Below are 15193 nucleotides of genomic sequence, written 5' to 3'. Positions count from 1 at the left end.
TAATCATCAAAATTAAACGAAATAAACATTTGAAATATGAGTTTGTATGTAATGTATGAATATAATATACAAGTTTCACTTTTTAAATGGAATTACTGAAATCAATCTACTTTTTCATGATATTCTAATTTTATGACCAGCACCTGTAGATGAGTGGAGAGATAAAAGTAAAGTGCTTCCCACACTGAGCAGGAAAATCATCTGAAACTGAGGTACTTATCATTTTGCTGAATTGGATCTTTAGTCCCCAAAGTATGATTCAAGCTTTATTTCTCACTGGTGCCAAAGTTTTGGCTTGTCCCAAAACCTGCCATAAAAAGCCATGCTGCTTGACTGACTTTAACTTATAATAAAGCCTCATCAGAAACATTTTTCATATCAGACCCTTGATTTGATCATAAATGATTTATTTTACCTATATCCTCATTTGAGAAAGTAACAAAAACCCGAAGGGAGTTAAAACCAAACTTGACAAGCAGAGGGAGCTGTGCTGAGATTTCTTTGCAAATGGCCTTCGGTTATAAAACTATAGGCAAGCAGAACTCTTTTCTTTCATTATAAACCAATAATTGAGCACTTTCATCATCATAGAATCTGCTACGAGCAAAGTTAAGGTGAAAAGCAGTAAAAATACAGATAATACCCATTCAGGGCCTTCCAGCCGTCTAAGATAAAGTTCCTCCATGCGAAGGACACGCTCAGGAGCAGGTGTTGTGCCAAAAAAAGGCACCCTTACAATCAAAGTCATCTCCATTACAGGAGCTTCAGGGCGTTTGTTTTCACAAAAGACGCGCTCAAACTTCAAAACAAACAATTTGACTCGGTTTTTTTTAGTACATTTAAGGTCACAACTATTAAATACGTGTTTTTATACGCTGTATTGTTTGTGGGAAGCACGTTGCCAAGACAACTGCCATTTTTAACATTAATTGCATTAAAAAGCACCCCGTATGCATGCAATAAGTAAATAAAAACTATTGTAAGTAGTGCTGTCAAACTCATGCCCGTTTGTCTTTTTTTTAACTTTTAGGCTGACTTTTATTTGCGCTTCGCAGTGGAGTAGAGGAGGCAGCGCTTCTCCACTTTGAGCGGCGCTCCTGGTCGGAGGGGGTTACTTTTCCCGGCACGACACCGGTCACCGCGCATGCGCAGAACTGTCACCTCGTCCACATTCGCGCTTATCTGTCAGGTGGGCGTGTTTTGGCGCTGCCATTGGACAAACGCGGTTCCTCTTCCCCTCTGCTTTCTGCTTTCTTTTCATACGCCCAGCCTCCGAATAATGATAATAATGATCAAGATGGCTACTTCAAAATTCTCCTTACGGTAGCTAAACGCTAATGTTTATGAAAAGACGCAAAACTGGAATTCCCTACTCTTTCCGACCCTCGTAGGTGACGGGGCTAGTGCCGGGAGTTAGACTATATGGATTAAAACGGGTCAAAGGAGGTAAAAGTCGTCGTGTTGCCTGCGGGACTCATTCTGAGCGAGCTAGCTAGCAGAGCAACGAGCTAGCTGTCGATTTATTTCCGAGCAGCTGCCGCTCAGAGGAGCGCCGTCGAAATGGCAGAGCCGAGGAAAGTGCCCTTCGTCACCATCTCCTCCTTCGGCAGCCCGCCGCAGACCCCGGAGCCCGGCAAGAAGCGCCGCCGCGAGGACGAGGCCGTCGACATCACGTTCGGGAAAGATGGAGGCGGAGGAGCCGCGGCGGTCGTCGTCGTCGGCGGCGGGTCAGGAGGCGGCGGAGGAGGAGGTGGTGGTGGTGGTGGTGGTGGAGGAGGAGGAGGAGGAGGTCTGTTCGGGAAGGGAGGCGACGCCGGCGGGAGCGGGGAGGAGAGGCCCACCGTCCGGCTGCGCCTCACGCTGAGCGAGCCGAACGACCGGGGCTCCTCCGAGTTCAGCTACAGCGAGCTGCTCCAGACGACGGCGACTTGCTCCTCTTCTTCCTCCTCTTCCTCTCAGGTCAGAGGCTCCATGTTAACAAAGAGGAGGGTGGTGGTGGTGGGGGGGAGCTAACCTGGCTGCACCGGCTGCTTCCTGGGCTCACACTTTCCCCTCCTGAAGTTTACAGATTGTTGGTTTGTTTGGATGAAAACTCCGAGTGTTTACAGCTGCAGCGGGTCTGGGATGATGTTGCAACAAGGCAAGAAAACAATCAGGAAAAGGGGCTTATTTTAACCACCAGGTCGCCTCAGAGGAGCACATGGTGAACCAATCCTGCACTGAATTGTTAGTTTTTAAGAATCAGGTCAGCATCAGGAGCTTTTTAGGGCCAGCTGTGTATTTATTAGCTTCATCCTCTCAGGTGTTTTAATGATTCACTCTCAACTAAAGCTCCTGTAAACTCTGTGATGTTTCCTTCATTTTGAGTCTCCTGCTGTATAAGTTAGTAAAAGCAGTACTTTCTGACTGCGTTCATTAAATTCAGCTCCTGATAAAAGAAGAAGGTGCACTTTACTCCTCCTGGCCTGTTCTCCAAGTGCTGTTTGCTTAGTTAAATTTTGATTTCTCAAGCCGACTTGGTAAATATTTAGTTTTTTTAAAGGTTGTGGAACTGGTGTAGCGATGGCTTTTAATTTTTTTTTTACTGTCAACCCATCATGTCTCCATATCACACAACTTAAAGTGGTTCTGTTGTGGTCAGACCTGTATTTGAAACGAGGAGCTAAAAGTAATTGGTTTTTTTTTACACAAGTTTCCTGGCAGCTGAGATGTTTTTGTCAGTCGACAGTCACTAATTGACTGCTCTTTTTGTATTGGACCCTCAAAACACTCAAATGTTAAAACGTGAAAAGATTCAAACGTACCCTATCCACCTTGGCCCAAAAGATGCACAATAAAACTTCACACATTAAAGCCATAATAGCTGTCAAAATATGCAGCTTTTCAATGTTTTTAGGTTCAGTTTTTATGCTTCTAACACTGTTTCTCCATCATTAAATTCTTGTTTTGGGGGGTTAATGTAACTCATCATCAGAGTTTTTGTAGAAACTGTTAGAAAACAGCAGATTAATTCCACCGTTTGTGAACAAATAAATCCGTTGATGAGTTACAGAAACTCTCCCGTCGGAGTTCAGGATATTTTACTTCAGCTTCAGTTCTGTCGCCTCTCGTCCTCACAGCTTTTAGTCGCCGTTTCTTTCCAGAAGAAGAACTTCACCGTTCCCCTTTGGGATTTATTTTCCCGACTCTATCCGTCGTGCGCCGAGACTCTGAATGTTTGGCGTAAACAAACGGCTCGAAATTGTTGGCAACAAAATCTGACTGCTGATTTTACTAATTTAACACAAATCACGCCTTGGACATTTGGTAATGAATGATACGTATTCAGTGGTTATTTTGATGATAGATGATACTCGTATACAAAAAAACGCAAAATAAAATCCCATTTTGACTGCTATTATGGCTTTAAAACAAAAATACTGGGTGAAAATCTGTCCGTTAAATGTAGATTATAAGTATAAAGTATATTGAGATAAAGGGGAAATGTAGCATTGTGCTTTTTATGTGTACAAAAGCAGAAAATGTGCAACAATATGGAGCTCTAAAGAGGTAAAAAGGTTATTTGGTTTGTTGGGAGCAGTGTTTTTCTTACAGTGTAATATACCAGAGAACACTTGGGAAAAGTCTGGCTTATAATATCCTAAAAAAAACTAAATATACAAGTAAATGTTTAAAATGGCATATTTGTGTATGTCAGTGGTCAACATAAAGCAAGTCTATAGCTACGTTCAGACTTACAGTGAGTGTAATGAGTGGTTCTTTGTCTCGTATGTGACTCCAATTAAACATATATAACAACACAGAGAGGTAAAAGTGTGACTTATCCACAGTTGTGCAATTTGTCAGGCATCTCAGTGTTTGTAAGGATCTGATCTGGGCCATTTAGTTGATTTCAGTCATGAAATAGACCAATAAAAGCAGTTTTTTGGTAATAAATATGTTGTCCGTCTCTAAATTAAAGGAACATGTTCTTCAAAAATGTAAACGTCTGGGGATGGTTGTACTGTCCTTATAATTCGTATATTTGTTAAATCAATATTCACTTGTTTGACTGCATTTCTATTAAATTAGGGGAGATGTTCTAAACAGAAGATTAAAAAAATGTTTACGTTGAAATAAATTAGTCCCGATTTGTTGCTTCCTTGAGTAAAAGCACTAAAATACCGTCTCTTCCACTGTTAGACCCACCCTGTCTGAGTAAAGCTTGTCTCTGTTATTATGGGATGGATAATAAAGATGGTGAAGAACCACGTTCACGTGTTGCAAATATTCACGTCCATTAAAACAGTGATGCTGATTTTACGTCTAAAAACCCTTTTCCCTTAAATATAACACTTGATGTGTGTTTTGGGGGGATGAAGTGTAGCTGATATAAGGTGGACTTTATTCTGATTAATAATACTTTCTTTCTATTGCCGTTCTTCTTTATAATATAGTGAAAACTTCCTTTTTAATAGTTTTTAATGAGTTTTTCTGAGAATCTTGTCTTATCAGATAATCCTAACCATTATGTCACTTTCTGCTTTCCCCTTTTTCGCTTCCTTGATATTTGTATTTCAGGTGCAGCTTGCAGGTGCCACGGTGCCCAAAGGTCTCGCTCCCCCTCTGGACCCCAGCGACCCGTTTGCGGACGATGAGAAGGAGAGGCGGGAGGTCGAGGAGCTGGCCAGGAAGTTCGAGAGCAAATACGTAAGCGGCGACGTCTCGGGTCGTACGTGTGAACGAGAGAGAGGTGTTCCCCGTCGCCTGCGTCAGACGCTAAACGACCGAACTCCTGTAGATCTCGATCCTAAAAGAACCGGTTTGGCCTTATTGTCGCCATTCAGCTGTCACTATTTCTCCCTCAGCCTTAGATAAACACGTCCAAAAAAAATCATCAGTCAGGAAAAAGTGCCAAAAAAATCCCACAAACACCACGATGTGAGGCATGTCAGACATGGATCACATCATTCAAAGGTTTAAACAGAAAGTTGGACTTTACAGAACTGAACTTTTAACATCGTTCATGTTTCTTTTTTTTTTAAACATTTGAAGATTTTACTCATGTTAGAGTGATGATGTCGCACACTAACTTTTGAGCCTTTTCTAAATTTCTGCAGTCTTTTATTAACTCCCACAAACTGAACACTTTTAATTCAGTTTATACATCAAATCAGGCATTTTTTGGTCCTCTTTAAACCCGTTTGTGACTTCCTGCTTAAGACACCCAAACTCTCATTGAGTCCCACCGTATCTGAGCTCCAAGTTCTCTTTAAAGCTGGAAATAAGGAGTCTTTTTGACTTGTCGTATCTCCACTACACTGGAAACATAAAAATGTACGTGTGTGACGACCAGAAGCTGTTAGTATCTCAGGGTCAGGAGTTCTTTTCAGGACGTCTTGCAGTTTTTGAGGCTTATTCGTTTTCTTCTCCGTTTCTGTTTGCCTGTCCTATTAAGAGTGACAGACACAGGTGTGTGGTTACCATGGTGACCCTAACGAGCCACCGGCAGCAGCGTAAACATGTCTTTTCCTCTCGATTCCTCAGACCGCACCTTTAATTGACCAGTTTTTCCTCATTTATGTGTGGCAGTCTGGCTTCCTGCCGCCTCTCTCACGTTTCTGGTCGTCCGTTTTATTTTGAAGGGTCTTCTAATCTGCGCTTTTGTTGCAGGGAGGCGGCCCGAAGAAGAAGAAAAAGGACCGGATGCAGGATCTCATCGACATCGGTTACGGCTACGACGAGACGGACCCCTTCATAGATAATTCGGAGGCCGTGAGTTTACCGCGACCCGTTGGCGCCGCCGCCTTTTGGTTTAAACAACAAAGCGCGACCTGTCCGGCTGCAGTTCTTTCCCCGTCGAGGGGAAAACGGCGCGCAGTGGCCGAAATCTCACCGCGGTTTCCTGTCGCCCTCAGTACGACGAGCTGGTGCCGGCGTCTCTCACCACCAAACATGGAGGCTTCTACATCAACACGGGCACGCTGCAGTTCAGAGCCGCGTCCGACTCCGAGGGCGACAACACCAACGCGGAGGATCATCACTTCAAGGTCCGCTCAGAAACATTATCCTTTTATTTTTGGGGTTTTAAACTGAACATGTGCTGTAACCTCGTTTTCGATTGTTTGTAGAAGATGAAAGACGGCGAAGACCGGGGGATCAAAAAACGACGGAAAAAGCAGGACGGTGGACTTCTGGAGGACAAGAAACCAAGAAAAAATAAAATACCAAAGCCTGGGTGAGTTTAATTTGACAGTACTTTTATTTGCTCTTACCTTCTGTTTCTGTTTATTATTTATTTTTTTCTTGAAGCACTTTTAATATGGAAGAAAAGGAACCCGTTTTGTATTTTCCAGGCTTATTTTAGTCCGGGTTTATCCCGGTCGTTTTCGCTGAGCTGCTCGATTATGGGGGAAAGTAATCACAAACATTTGGGTCAAAGTTGTAATCATGATCATTAAAAACGAGTTTGGAAATGTTTCACCTTTCACCCTTAAAAACCAGCGAATTACCTTGAATGTAAACTTTTTCTTTGATACTTTCCTGTTGATCTTTATTTAAATGCAGGCTACTGTTTCAAATAATAAACACAAATAAATCCGATCAGCAACACAGTGCTCTTCCATTATACCGTAAGGCTCTATAAAATCTAAACTTTATTGCTTTTCTCATTTCCATCTTTTATGGTGTACCATTTTTTTCACCTGTAATCTGTTTTATCACAAGATAGATTATTAAAATGTCCATTAATCAAACTGGAAAATATCCAACATTTCATGAATATTGACAAATTTCAGCAGAAATACAGCAAAAAAAGTGTTTTGGTTCAACAGAACATTCAACGATTTAGTAAAAAGTCACTTTTAAAGTGAATTTTCTTCCAAAATAATACAGAATTTTCTTCTGTAAAATAAAGTTTCTTCATGTTTGTTTAACACGAGAGCAAAGAAACGGTCCTTATTTTTGTTAATTACTGTAAATTCTTCACATAGGGACTCAAAATTCACTCTATATTTCATAATTATTACAGTAAATCTGGTGTAAAGTGTTGTATTATTAGTATCCTGTCAGTTCTTTAGCTGATTTCGGCTTTTTTTCAACTAAAGTTCAGCCACAGCTCATTTAGGAGGCAGAGGCAAGACAAGAGAACGCTCGCAAAGACGAAGATGTCAGAAAATGTTTAATGATCTTTTTTTTTTTCTATTTGTGCAAAAATAAAAATAGAAACTACAGACTTGATGAATTTCACAGTAAAAGTAAGCTGTGTGTTTTTGCATCTTCTGAAAATATTTTTATTTATTTATTTTTTTAAATTCTGGCAGAGTTTCGTCTCTAAACGTTCACCGCCCGGAAAAGAAGAAGAGGAAGAAGCTGATGAAGGACTCGCTGCACCTCGCCAACATGATCCGCCGCTTCACCCGGGAGAAGGAGGAGATGCGCAAGAAGAACCTGGCTGCCGCCGGCGGTCTGCCACGACCCAACGCCAAAGTGCCCAGCACCAACAGCGCGCTCGTCGGCGCCCTCCCCAAGGTTGGCGGCGGTGCTGTCGGCGGCGCTGGCGGCGCTGGCGGAGCTGTCGGCGGTGCTGGCGGTGCTGGCGGCAACGACTGCAACGTGACCGACCTGACGGACGACCAGGCTGTGATGTCGCTGCTGGGCTCCACCAACAACGACATCCTGCAGGACATGATGGGCGACCTGGACTTCGGGATGCTGGACTCGCCACAGCCCGGCAGCCCCGCGCAGGGGGAGAACGGCTCGTTCGGGCACAAAACGGGCGCCGGGCGAGCGTCTCAAGGCGGCAGCATGATGACCCCTCCTCCTCCTCTCCCCGGCGGTCTGCCGGGCCCGCTGGCGAAGCGCATCGAAGACTTGAGAGCGGTGGGAGCGTCGCCCCTTTCGCAGCATCTCAGCTCTGAGCGTACGCCGCACGAATCCCCGTTCACTTTCTTCCTCTTTTCGCAGGCGTCCCGTCTGTTCGACGAGGAGGGCAGGAAGAAGTTCTTCACACTGGACATGAACAACATCCTGCTGGAGTCAGTACCATTTAGTTTGTCTTTGCGGCCCGCCACGAAGGCAGGAGAATGTTAACCCCCTCTGTTTGTCTGCGTCCGACAGCATCGAGCTGCAGGTCCAGGAGCAGCCCACGGAGGTGCGTTCAGCTGTCTACTCTCACCTGGAGGCCTTCGTGCCCTGCAATAAAGAAGCTCTGCTCAAACGCCTTAAGAAGCTCAGCCTCAACGTACAGGTCTGTCAGCCAGGAAGTAATCACTGGATGTACGTCCACAACTGATAAACTAGCACATTCACGCCGCAGCTGGTCGACCTCAGCAAACACGAAAAATGGCTACAGCTTAGTCACCTCAGTGGTGTGGTAGTACCTGAGAGTCATTCATAGTCTTTACTCTGGACGCAAGGTCTGACCAGAACCTTAAATAACCAATTTAACTCCCTCTTTTCTCACCACAAGATACCGGCCGAAAACTCTGCAAATCGTTAGTCTTTGGCTCATAAATAGTAAAAACATTTATGGATTAAAATAAAAATGGTGACTGCCTGTGATTGAGTGACTCGGCTCCCGGGCTTTTGCTACAATTCATTGAAGACTTGGAATAATTTTTGTTCCATTATCTATATATTCTTCATATTAGTAAGGTTTCCTATCTAATCAGTGAAATATCTAGGGCTCAGAAAGATGAGAATTAGATTACCGTTTTTCTTGCTTAAATATGACTTTTTTTTTTAAACAATTCTCATTATTTTGGACTCTGAGGGTGTTACTCTACCATATCAGGACTGCAATTCAGTTTAATTAAATAGAGCCGATCGTCTCAGGGCGCAGTACAGGAACATTCATACACATTTAGTAAAAGTTAAGGGTAAGAGAAGCCAGCAGATTGGGCTGAGTCATCACTTTGTCTTAGTCTCCCATCCTGAGCAGCGTGTTGGCGACAGTGGAAAGAAATGACTTCCTTTAATCAGGAAGAAACCTCCAACAGAACCAGAGCCAGACTCAGGACGGGCGTCCCATCTGCCGCGACCCAGTCGGTCTGGGCAGTATCATTTACCGCATGTCAAACTGGAGGACTCTAAATACCTGGATGCGCTTCACCCCACAAAATGGCGTAGAGTCTGTGCCGTTCACAGATCTGCCTGCCCTTTAATCAGCTTAGTTCACTCAGAACTGGACGAGGCAAATGCGTTTAAAAATGTCAATAATCAGCCTAATGAATCAGCCAGAAATCAATCAGTCAAGCCGACTCGTGTGTTGAACATGAGGGGCTGGGGTTAACCCCCCCCCGTCTTTGTTCCCACTGAGTGACTATATTTAGCACGCTGTCCCGGATACGTCGGTGTAATTTTCTGACATCTCTGCCGTACAGGACGACCGACTGCGAACGCCGCTGCTGAAGCTGAAGCTCGCCGTGTGCAGCGTGATGCCAGAGCAGATCGCTCGCTACAACATGGACTGCATCGCCAAAGTGGCAAAGTAGGAAAACCAGCGCCTCTTTTCTTTTCACGAGCAGAACGCTGCGGCGACGGTTTGGTCACACGACCGTTTCCCCTTCGTCTCACAGGCAGCAGTCCGAGGAAGGAGACAAAAACGGGTCGGAAGACGACGACGAGGAGAAGCCGGGGAAGAGGGTGATGGGGCCTCGGAAGAAGTTTGTGTGGGACGACAAACTCAGGTCGGAGGCCTTTTAGGTGCCGGACTGGTAGCTGGGAAATAAACACAACGACGTACAACTTTTCCTCCTGTTGGTGTGTTTGCAGGTCATTGCTGTGTAACCTGGTGCAGGTGAAGCTGGGCTGCTACGAGCTGGAGGGCAAGAACTCGCTGTCTCTGGAAGACTACCTGAAAGCCTTCATGGAGACGGAAGTGAAACCTCTGTGGCCGAAGGGCTGGATGCAGGCCAGGTGTGTGGAGCACGCCGAGCTCCTTTAATAACTACTTCCTGTGGAGGCCAGGGACAACCATTTTGTCCCAGCCATCATTAGTTGACCTCGAGATAAACCAGGCTGGATTTATTTATCTGGGAAAATTTATTATCATTTTAGTTTTTTCATGATCACAAGAATTGTAGGAAAACAATTATAAAAAAGCACATTTTTTTTACGTCTGACAGATTTTCTTTTTGTTCAGTATTGCCGTCAGGACACGTGGAAACAATGTGAAACAGTGAAATCATGCGTGCGTTTAGCTGGATGTCCCTTCAGGTGACATTTCCAGGTTTCCATCACGACTGAACTGATCTCTGAAAAGAAGGAATCTTTGAGTTTTATTAGGATTAGAAAATAATTTCTAGTAGTTATGGTAAAGAAAAGGTTTAGATACTTTTTAAATGGGGTTCTTTAGTAAAGTTTAAACAGTTAATATCTTACCTGTTGTAGATGCCTCTTTGAGCGGCCTCAGTTTGAACTGGGCCGACGAGTTAATGGCTAGTCTGAACGCAGCAGTGACCAAAGGGGATCACTGCCATCTGAAAACGACTCAAGTCTCCACAATTTTATAGCAGCAACATGATTGTAAAAACCTTCGCCGTGCCCTGAATATTTCATTAGTTATTTACAGAAGGTTTTAGTACAAATAGCAGAAGCAGCAACTAGCTGTAGCACTTCCAGTGCAGCCTGAAGAACGTCCAGCATATTTCTGCTGAAATATCTGTGGAAGGTGAAACTGACAGCAATGGAAAAGATTATAAAATATCGTTTGCATGAATTATTTTTGAAAAATTCGTCATTTCAAGACGGCAGACTTTACCTTAGAAGAGGGACTGTTCTGTTAGTCATTATTGTCTGAAAACCAACTTCCAAAGACTGCCATCTTAGATTTTAATCGTTCATAACCTTTCCACAGAAACTCTCTTCAAAACAACCAAACTATTCCTTTCACCTATTATCTTTGTTTTCACAAGATGATAAAAACAGCTTACCTTGCGATGATATTGAAAATAAAAGGGCACGCAGAAGTGACAGCAAATGGCGCCGAATGCTTTCACAGAAAAGGATTTTAAACTCGTGTTTCTGTTTGTTTTTTTAAGGATGTTGTTCAAAGAGAGCACCATGGTTCATGGTCATCTAACCGGCTACATGTGAGTCCCGTGACTTTCTGACCTGATTCTGAATTCTGAACTTTTTATTTATTCGAAACTTGCTATTAACTCGCACGTTTTGTCGGTTTGCTGCAGAGCAAAGAAAAAGATGATCCCAGCACCGAAACCCAAGCCAAAGGTTGGTAAAATGTGTTTCACACCGTGTAATCTGAGCCGGTTGAGCCGAAGGCAGCTGGACTTCTTTCTCGGTTTATTTATTTGTGGGTGGGAGATGTTTCACGTCTCATCCAGTGAGATTTCACAATTGAAAAGGAAAACAGTCCAGTTGCCTCTGATTCGACAAGATCAGATTGAAGCTGTTTCTAGAATCCTGAGCTGAGACGCTAAAACGCATCCTTCTCGTGCTGAACTTGTCCTCTCTGTGCTTCCAGGAGGTAGCGTGGGTTCAGCGACCAGCGCCTTCAGCGGGCGCCACCCCGTCCCCCGCTGCTCCGGTTGCCAAGCGACCGCCGCAGTCCCCGCCGGAGCCCATATGTCTCGACTCCCTCGACGACTCGCCCTCCCTCGACTCCATCTCTCAGGCTCTGGCCATCCTCGGCAACGCGGCTAAGGGCCTGGCTCAGGGAGACAGCCCCCCGTCCCCGGACCGACCCAAGGCCGCGACCAAACCCCCGGGCCTCCACGCCTCGCCTCTACTCCAGCAGCAGAAAAAGAACTCAGTCGGCGCTCCCGCCTCCAGCACACCTCACTACATCTCTACCTCTTCGTCCGCCGCCTCCCTGTCTCGGTCGACTCTCACCACGTCCTCCCCCCTGACCTCAGTGAGGCCGGATGGGATGGGGGCTGTGAAGGGGGCGGTGCAGGCCCACAGACACTCTGTTCTGAGCACTCAAAGACCTCTGGGTGTGGGCATGACGAAAGCAAGCATGCCTGCCTCGGTGTCCCCTCCTAAGCCCCGCCCCCCACCCACAGCGTCTCCGCTAGTGCCCCCGGGCTCAAAGTCGGGGGCCTCCACCCCCACTTCTGTACTCCTCAAGGGCAGCAATAATAAAGCCAACAGCGGTGACACGCTCATCGTCACATCACCTCAGACTCGACCACACAGCCTCGCGTCAATCCCACTCATAGTCCACAAAACCTTTCAGGCCTCCCGCCTTGCCCAGACCTCGCAAAGCAAACCGCCCCCCTCCCCTCAGGCGCTCTCCGTAGGTCAGACGCAGCCTCAGTCGAACTTCATCACCCCTATGCACGCCACCCTCACCAAATCCACCCACAGCAGCATCCCCCCCATCATCAAGCTCACCCCGCGAACCCCCAACCCCATCGCCCCCACGACCACCTCCTCAGGCTCACCTTCCATCTCTCAGACTCCTCGCTCTCAGGCAGCCCCCTCCCTACACCAGTACACTCACAAGCCCTCCGTCGGCTTCAGGCCCCCGTTCTCAGGTGTCTCAGGAGGAGCAGCAGTAGCCAAGACGGGTCAGGGCAGCTACACGCCTCCAAGCGGCCAGAAGACCCCCACCATTAACAGCACCGCCAACACCAGCCTTATAAACACTTCATCTGTAAGCAAGCATTCAGGAACCAGTGCCTCCCCCGCAGCGGTGTCTGCCACCGCAGGCCAGCGTCAGAGGGCCGGAGGCGGGACACCTCAGGGGACAAAGACGGTCGTATCTGTTCCACAGGTTTGTACAGACGGATCAGTGTTGGTTCGCTCATAGAGGCCGTTCGGCGCACGTCGGAGAATCTCCCGCCTAATGGTTATCTTGTGCTCAGCTGTACACTTTACCAATCGTCAGAGGGACAAACCGAAGCTGCCTTCCATTAGTTCCCTGAAGAACGACGCAAAACAGAGGTCTAAATAGATTGCGGCGACCAGACGCCTGCCTTCCAGATGGCGGTGTGTGTGTGCTAATTTGCAACAAACAGATGCTTTTCCCCGCACCCCGGCGCCACTCCTAAACCTCATCAGGATGTAGATTTACACAAGTACGCCATGGTTTTAGGAACGAGGTCAGCTTCTGCTTCAAAATCTTGAAGACCAAACCCTGCTGATGTACGTCAACAACCTCGTTCTAACCAAGACCCCAAACACGGCGCCACCATGATTGTAAACCACCACAACCTCCCTACGGAGGTTTTGTTGTGGACCTATCACACCCACCTGAAGACCTCTCCAGGACTCTAGCTGACCTTTAGCATCATAGCAGGGTAGTCATCCAGCATCCATCCTTTCATCAGCTGGTTGGATGCCTCGACAGCCTCATGTGTCGTCTCCTTACGTTTCCTTCTAAGTGTTAAATACCTTTAGAAAGTTCTGCTGAAGCACCATTTAGACCTTGGTTCTGGGTCGTTTTTCAGGAAATTGTGGAAAGGCAGTTATAGTTTTTCCCTCTGGTGAGCACAAGATAATCAGTTCACAGTCTTGTATTTGTAACAGGAATTGCACAAACTAACATATGGTGCACTATTTTAACGACACAAATCATGTGATTCTGACATCAGCTGAACGCCCCCGCCATTTCCGATCAAACGTATCCTTCTAACGGTGCCGTCTCCCGCGCAGGTCTCCACGACAGGAAGCGGCGGCCTGCTCAGCTCGGCCTCGTCCCTCCCCCTGGGCTTCGGGATGCTGGGGGGTCTGGTGCCCGTGTCCCTGCCGTTCCAGTTCCCCTCCATGCTCAGCCTGCCTCAGCTGGGGACGGGAGGCTCCAGCCCGGCGACGAGCAGCTCGGCGGCCAGTAGCAACGCGGCGTTCTCCACCCTGACGCAGAGTGAGTCGGGGGGGGAGTTTGACTTTATTTAAACATCTGAAGTCGGTGCGCAGACGCTCCTGTTTGTTGCGTTCCCGCGCAGCCTCTGTTTGGTGTTTGTGTGTTAGAATCATTTGTTTAAACTCTGTATTGTTTGTCTGAATGTAAGCTAAATGTTATTAATGTGACATTATTTCATTTTGTTTGCTTCATCTCCCAAATCTTCTCTTCTCTCTGTACATTTGGCACTTAATTTCTTCATTCAAAATAAAAAAAAATCTTCCTCTCTTCTTGTTATGCTGACACATCCACTCTTTCCTCCTCGCTTCCTTGTTCTGTTGGCATTTGTCCCTCCCGCCCTCGTCGCTCTGTCCTGTCCTGTCCTGTCTCCTCAGATCTGTATAAGAGTCTCCAGTCAGGGTCTCAGGTTGCTCTGCCTCCTCACTTGCAGCTCGCTTTCTCAGGTAAAATCTGACCCTTCCTGTACCTCCAACCCTGTCCTCCCCCCCCTTCCTGTCTCTCTCCCCCTCCTTTCTTTTCAAGTGTCTGTATCGGGTCGTCTGGTTCTGTTCTCATCTGTCAGTGGCAGCATGTCTTTGTGGGGGGGAGGGGGTTATTTTAGCTGTAATCCCATCACTTATACGTCACGTTCAGCGATTCTTTTACTGGTGGATTAAAGTTTGCCCCCCCCCCTCCCCTTTTTTTTTCTTTCCTTTTCTGTTTTGGTCCAGATGTCAGTCAGAGCCAAGGAGGAGACAATAAGAGGAAGACTCTATGATCCAGCTGGATGCCAACGAGCAACTACCGTCGTTATCCGAACACTTCAAGATTCGAACGCGGGTTTAAATCAGTAGATTCCACTCGCGACGAGTGGGCTACACCTCGCAGATCAGCTCACCACCTTAACACCACAGTCAAATACCTTTTTTTTTAAAAAAAGAATAATGTTTACAAGACAGACCTTAATCACTGTGGACAGGGAGAGGTGAGGAAAAGGGGTTAAAAGGTGTGTGGAAACCCGTTTGGGTGGTCGGACTGTGTGCCTTTTTTGTCCATCTCCCGCTCTGATGCATGGTCAGTGAATCTATTTGGTGCTGTTTTTAAATCATAATGTAATTATCACTGATACCTGTATGAAATGTAAACTGCAAAATTGTTGAATCTGAGCTTTTTTTATTCCGAGCTGTACATGTTTTCATTGTACTTGAATTCTTAGATAAATCTGTTTTTTCTGTATAGAACTCAAGCCCACTTTTAATTAAAACCCTTACATGAAGTAATAAAACGCAAGTTTTAAATATTTTATACTGACGGCACGAGCACCGAGACTTGTTTCCTGTGTGAATCTTAAATAGGAGGGTTTAACAGGTCGTACTGATGTGTTTTTAAAAGATTCATCTTATTTCA

At 46.0% G+C, this 15193-nt stretch overlaps 1 protein-coding gene across 2 annotated transcripts; it reads left to right on the top strand.

Moving 5' to 3' along the window:
* Window positions 1–1225: 1225 nt before the first annotated feature.
* Window positions 1226–15097, top strand: ubn2b (ubinuclein 2b). Of its 2 annotated transcripts, XM_025006009.2 has the most exons (17): window positions 1226–1959; window positions 4561–4689; window positions 5653–5754; window positions 5898–6029; window positions 6111–6217; window positions 7302–7860; window positions 7945–8015; window positions 8098–8227; window positions 9363–9469; window positions 9558–9668; window positions 9754–9897; window positions 11022–11072; window positions 11169–11211; window positions 11465–12718; window positions 13600–13807; window positions 14182–14250; window positions 14518–15097. In XM_025006009.2, the coding sequence occupies exons 1-17, from the start codon at window positions 1561–1563 to the stop codon at window positions 14562–14564; spliced, it is 3663 nt and encodes a 1220-aa protein (XP_024861777.1). In that variant the 5' UTR covers window positions 1226–1560; the 3' UTR covers window positions 14565–15097. The 2 variants fall into 2 exon arrangements, with proteins under 2 accessions (XP_024861777.1, XP_024861778.1); XM_025006010.2 differs by lacking the exon at window positions 14182–14250 and having other exon boundaries at window positions 1227–1959.
* Window positions 15098–15193: the final 96 nt, after the last annotated feature.

This window comes from Kryptolebias marmoratus, linkage group LG12 (genome assembly GCF_001649575.2).
Source record: "Kryptolebias marmoratus isolate JLee-2015 linkage group LG12, ASM164957v2, whole genome shotgun sequence".
NCBI lineage: Eukaryota > Metazoa > Chordata > Actinopteri > Cyprinodontiformes > Rivulidae > Kryptolebias > Kryptolebias marmoratus.
Note: the sequence above shows the minus strand (reverse complement) of the source record. Positions and strands in the feature narration are given on the sequence as shown.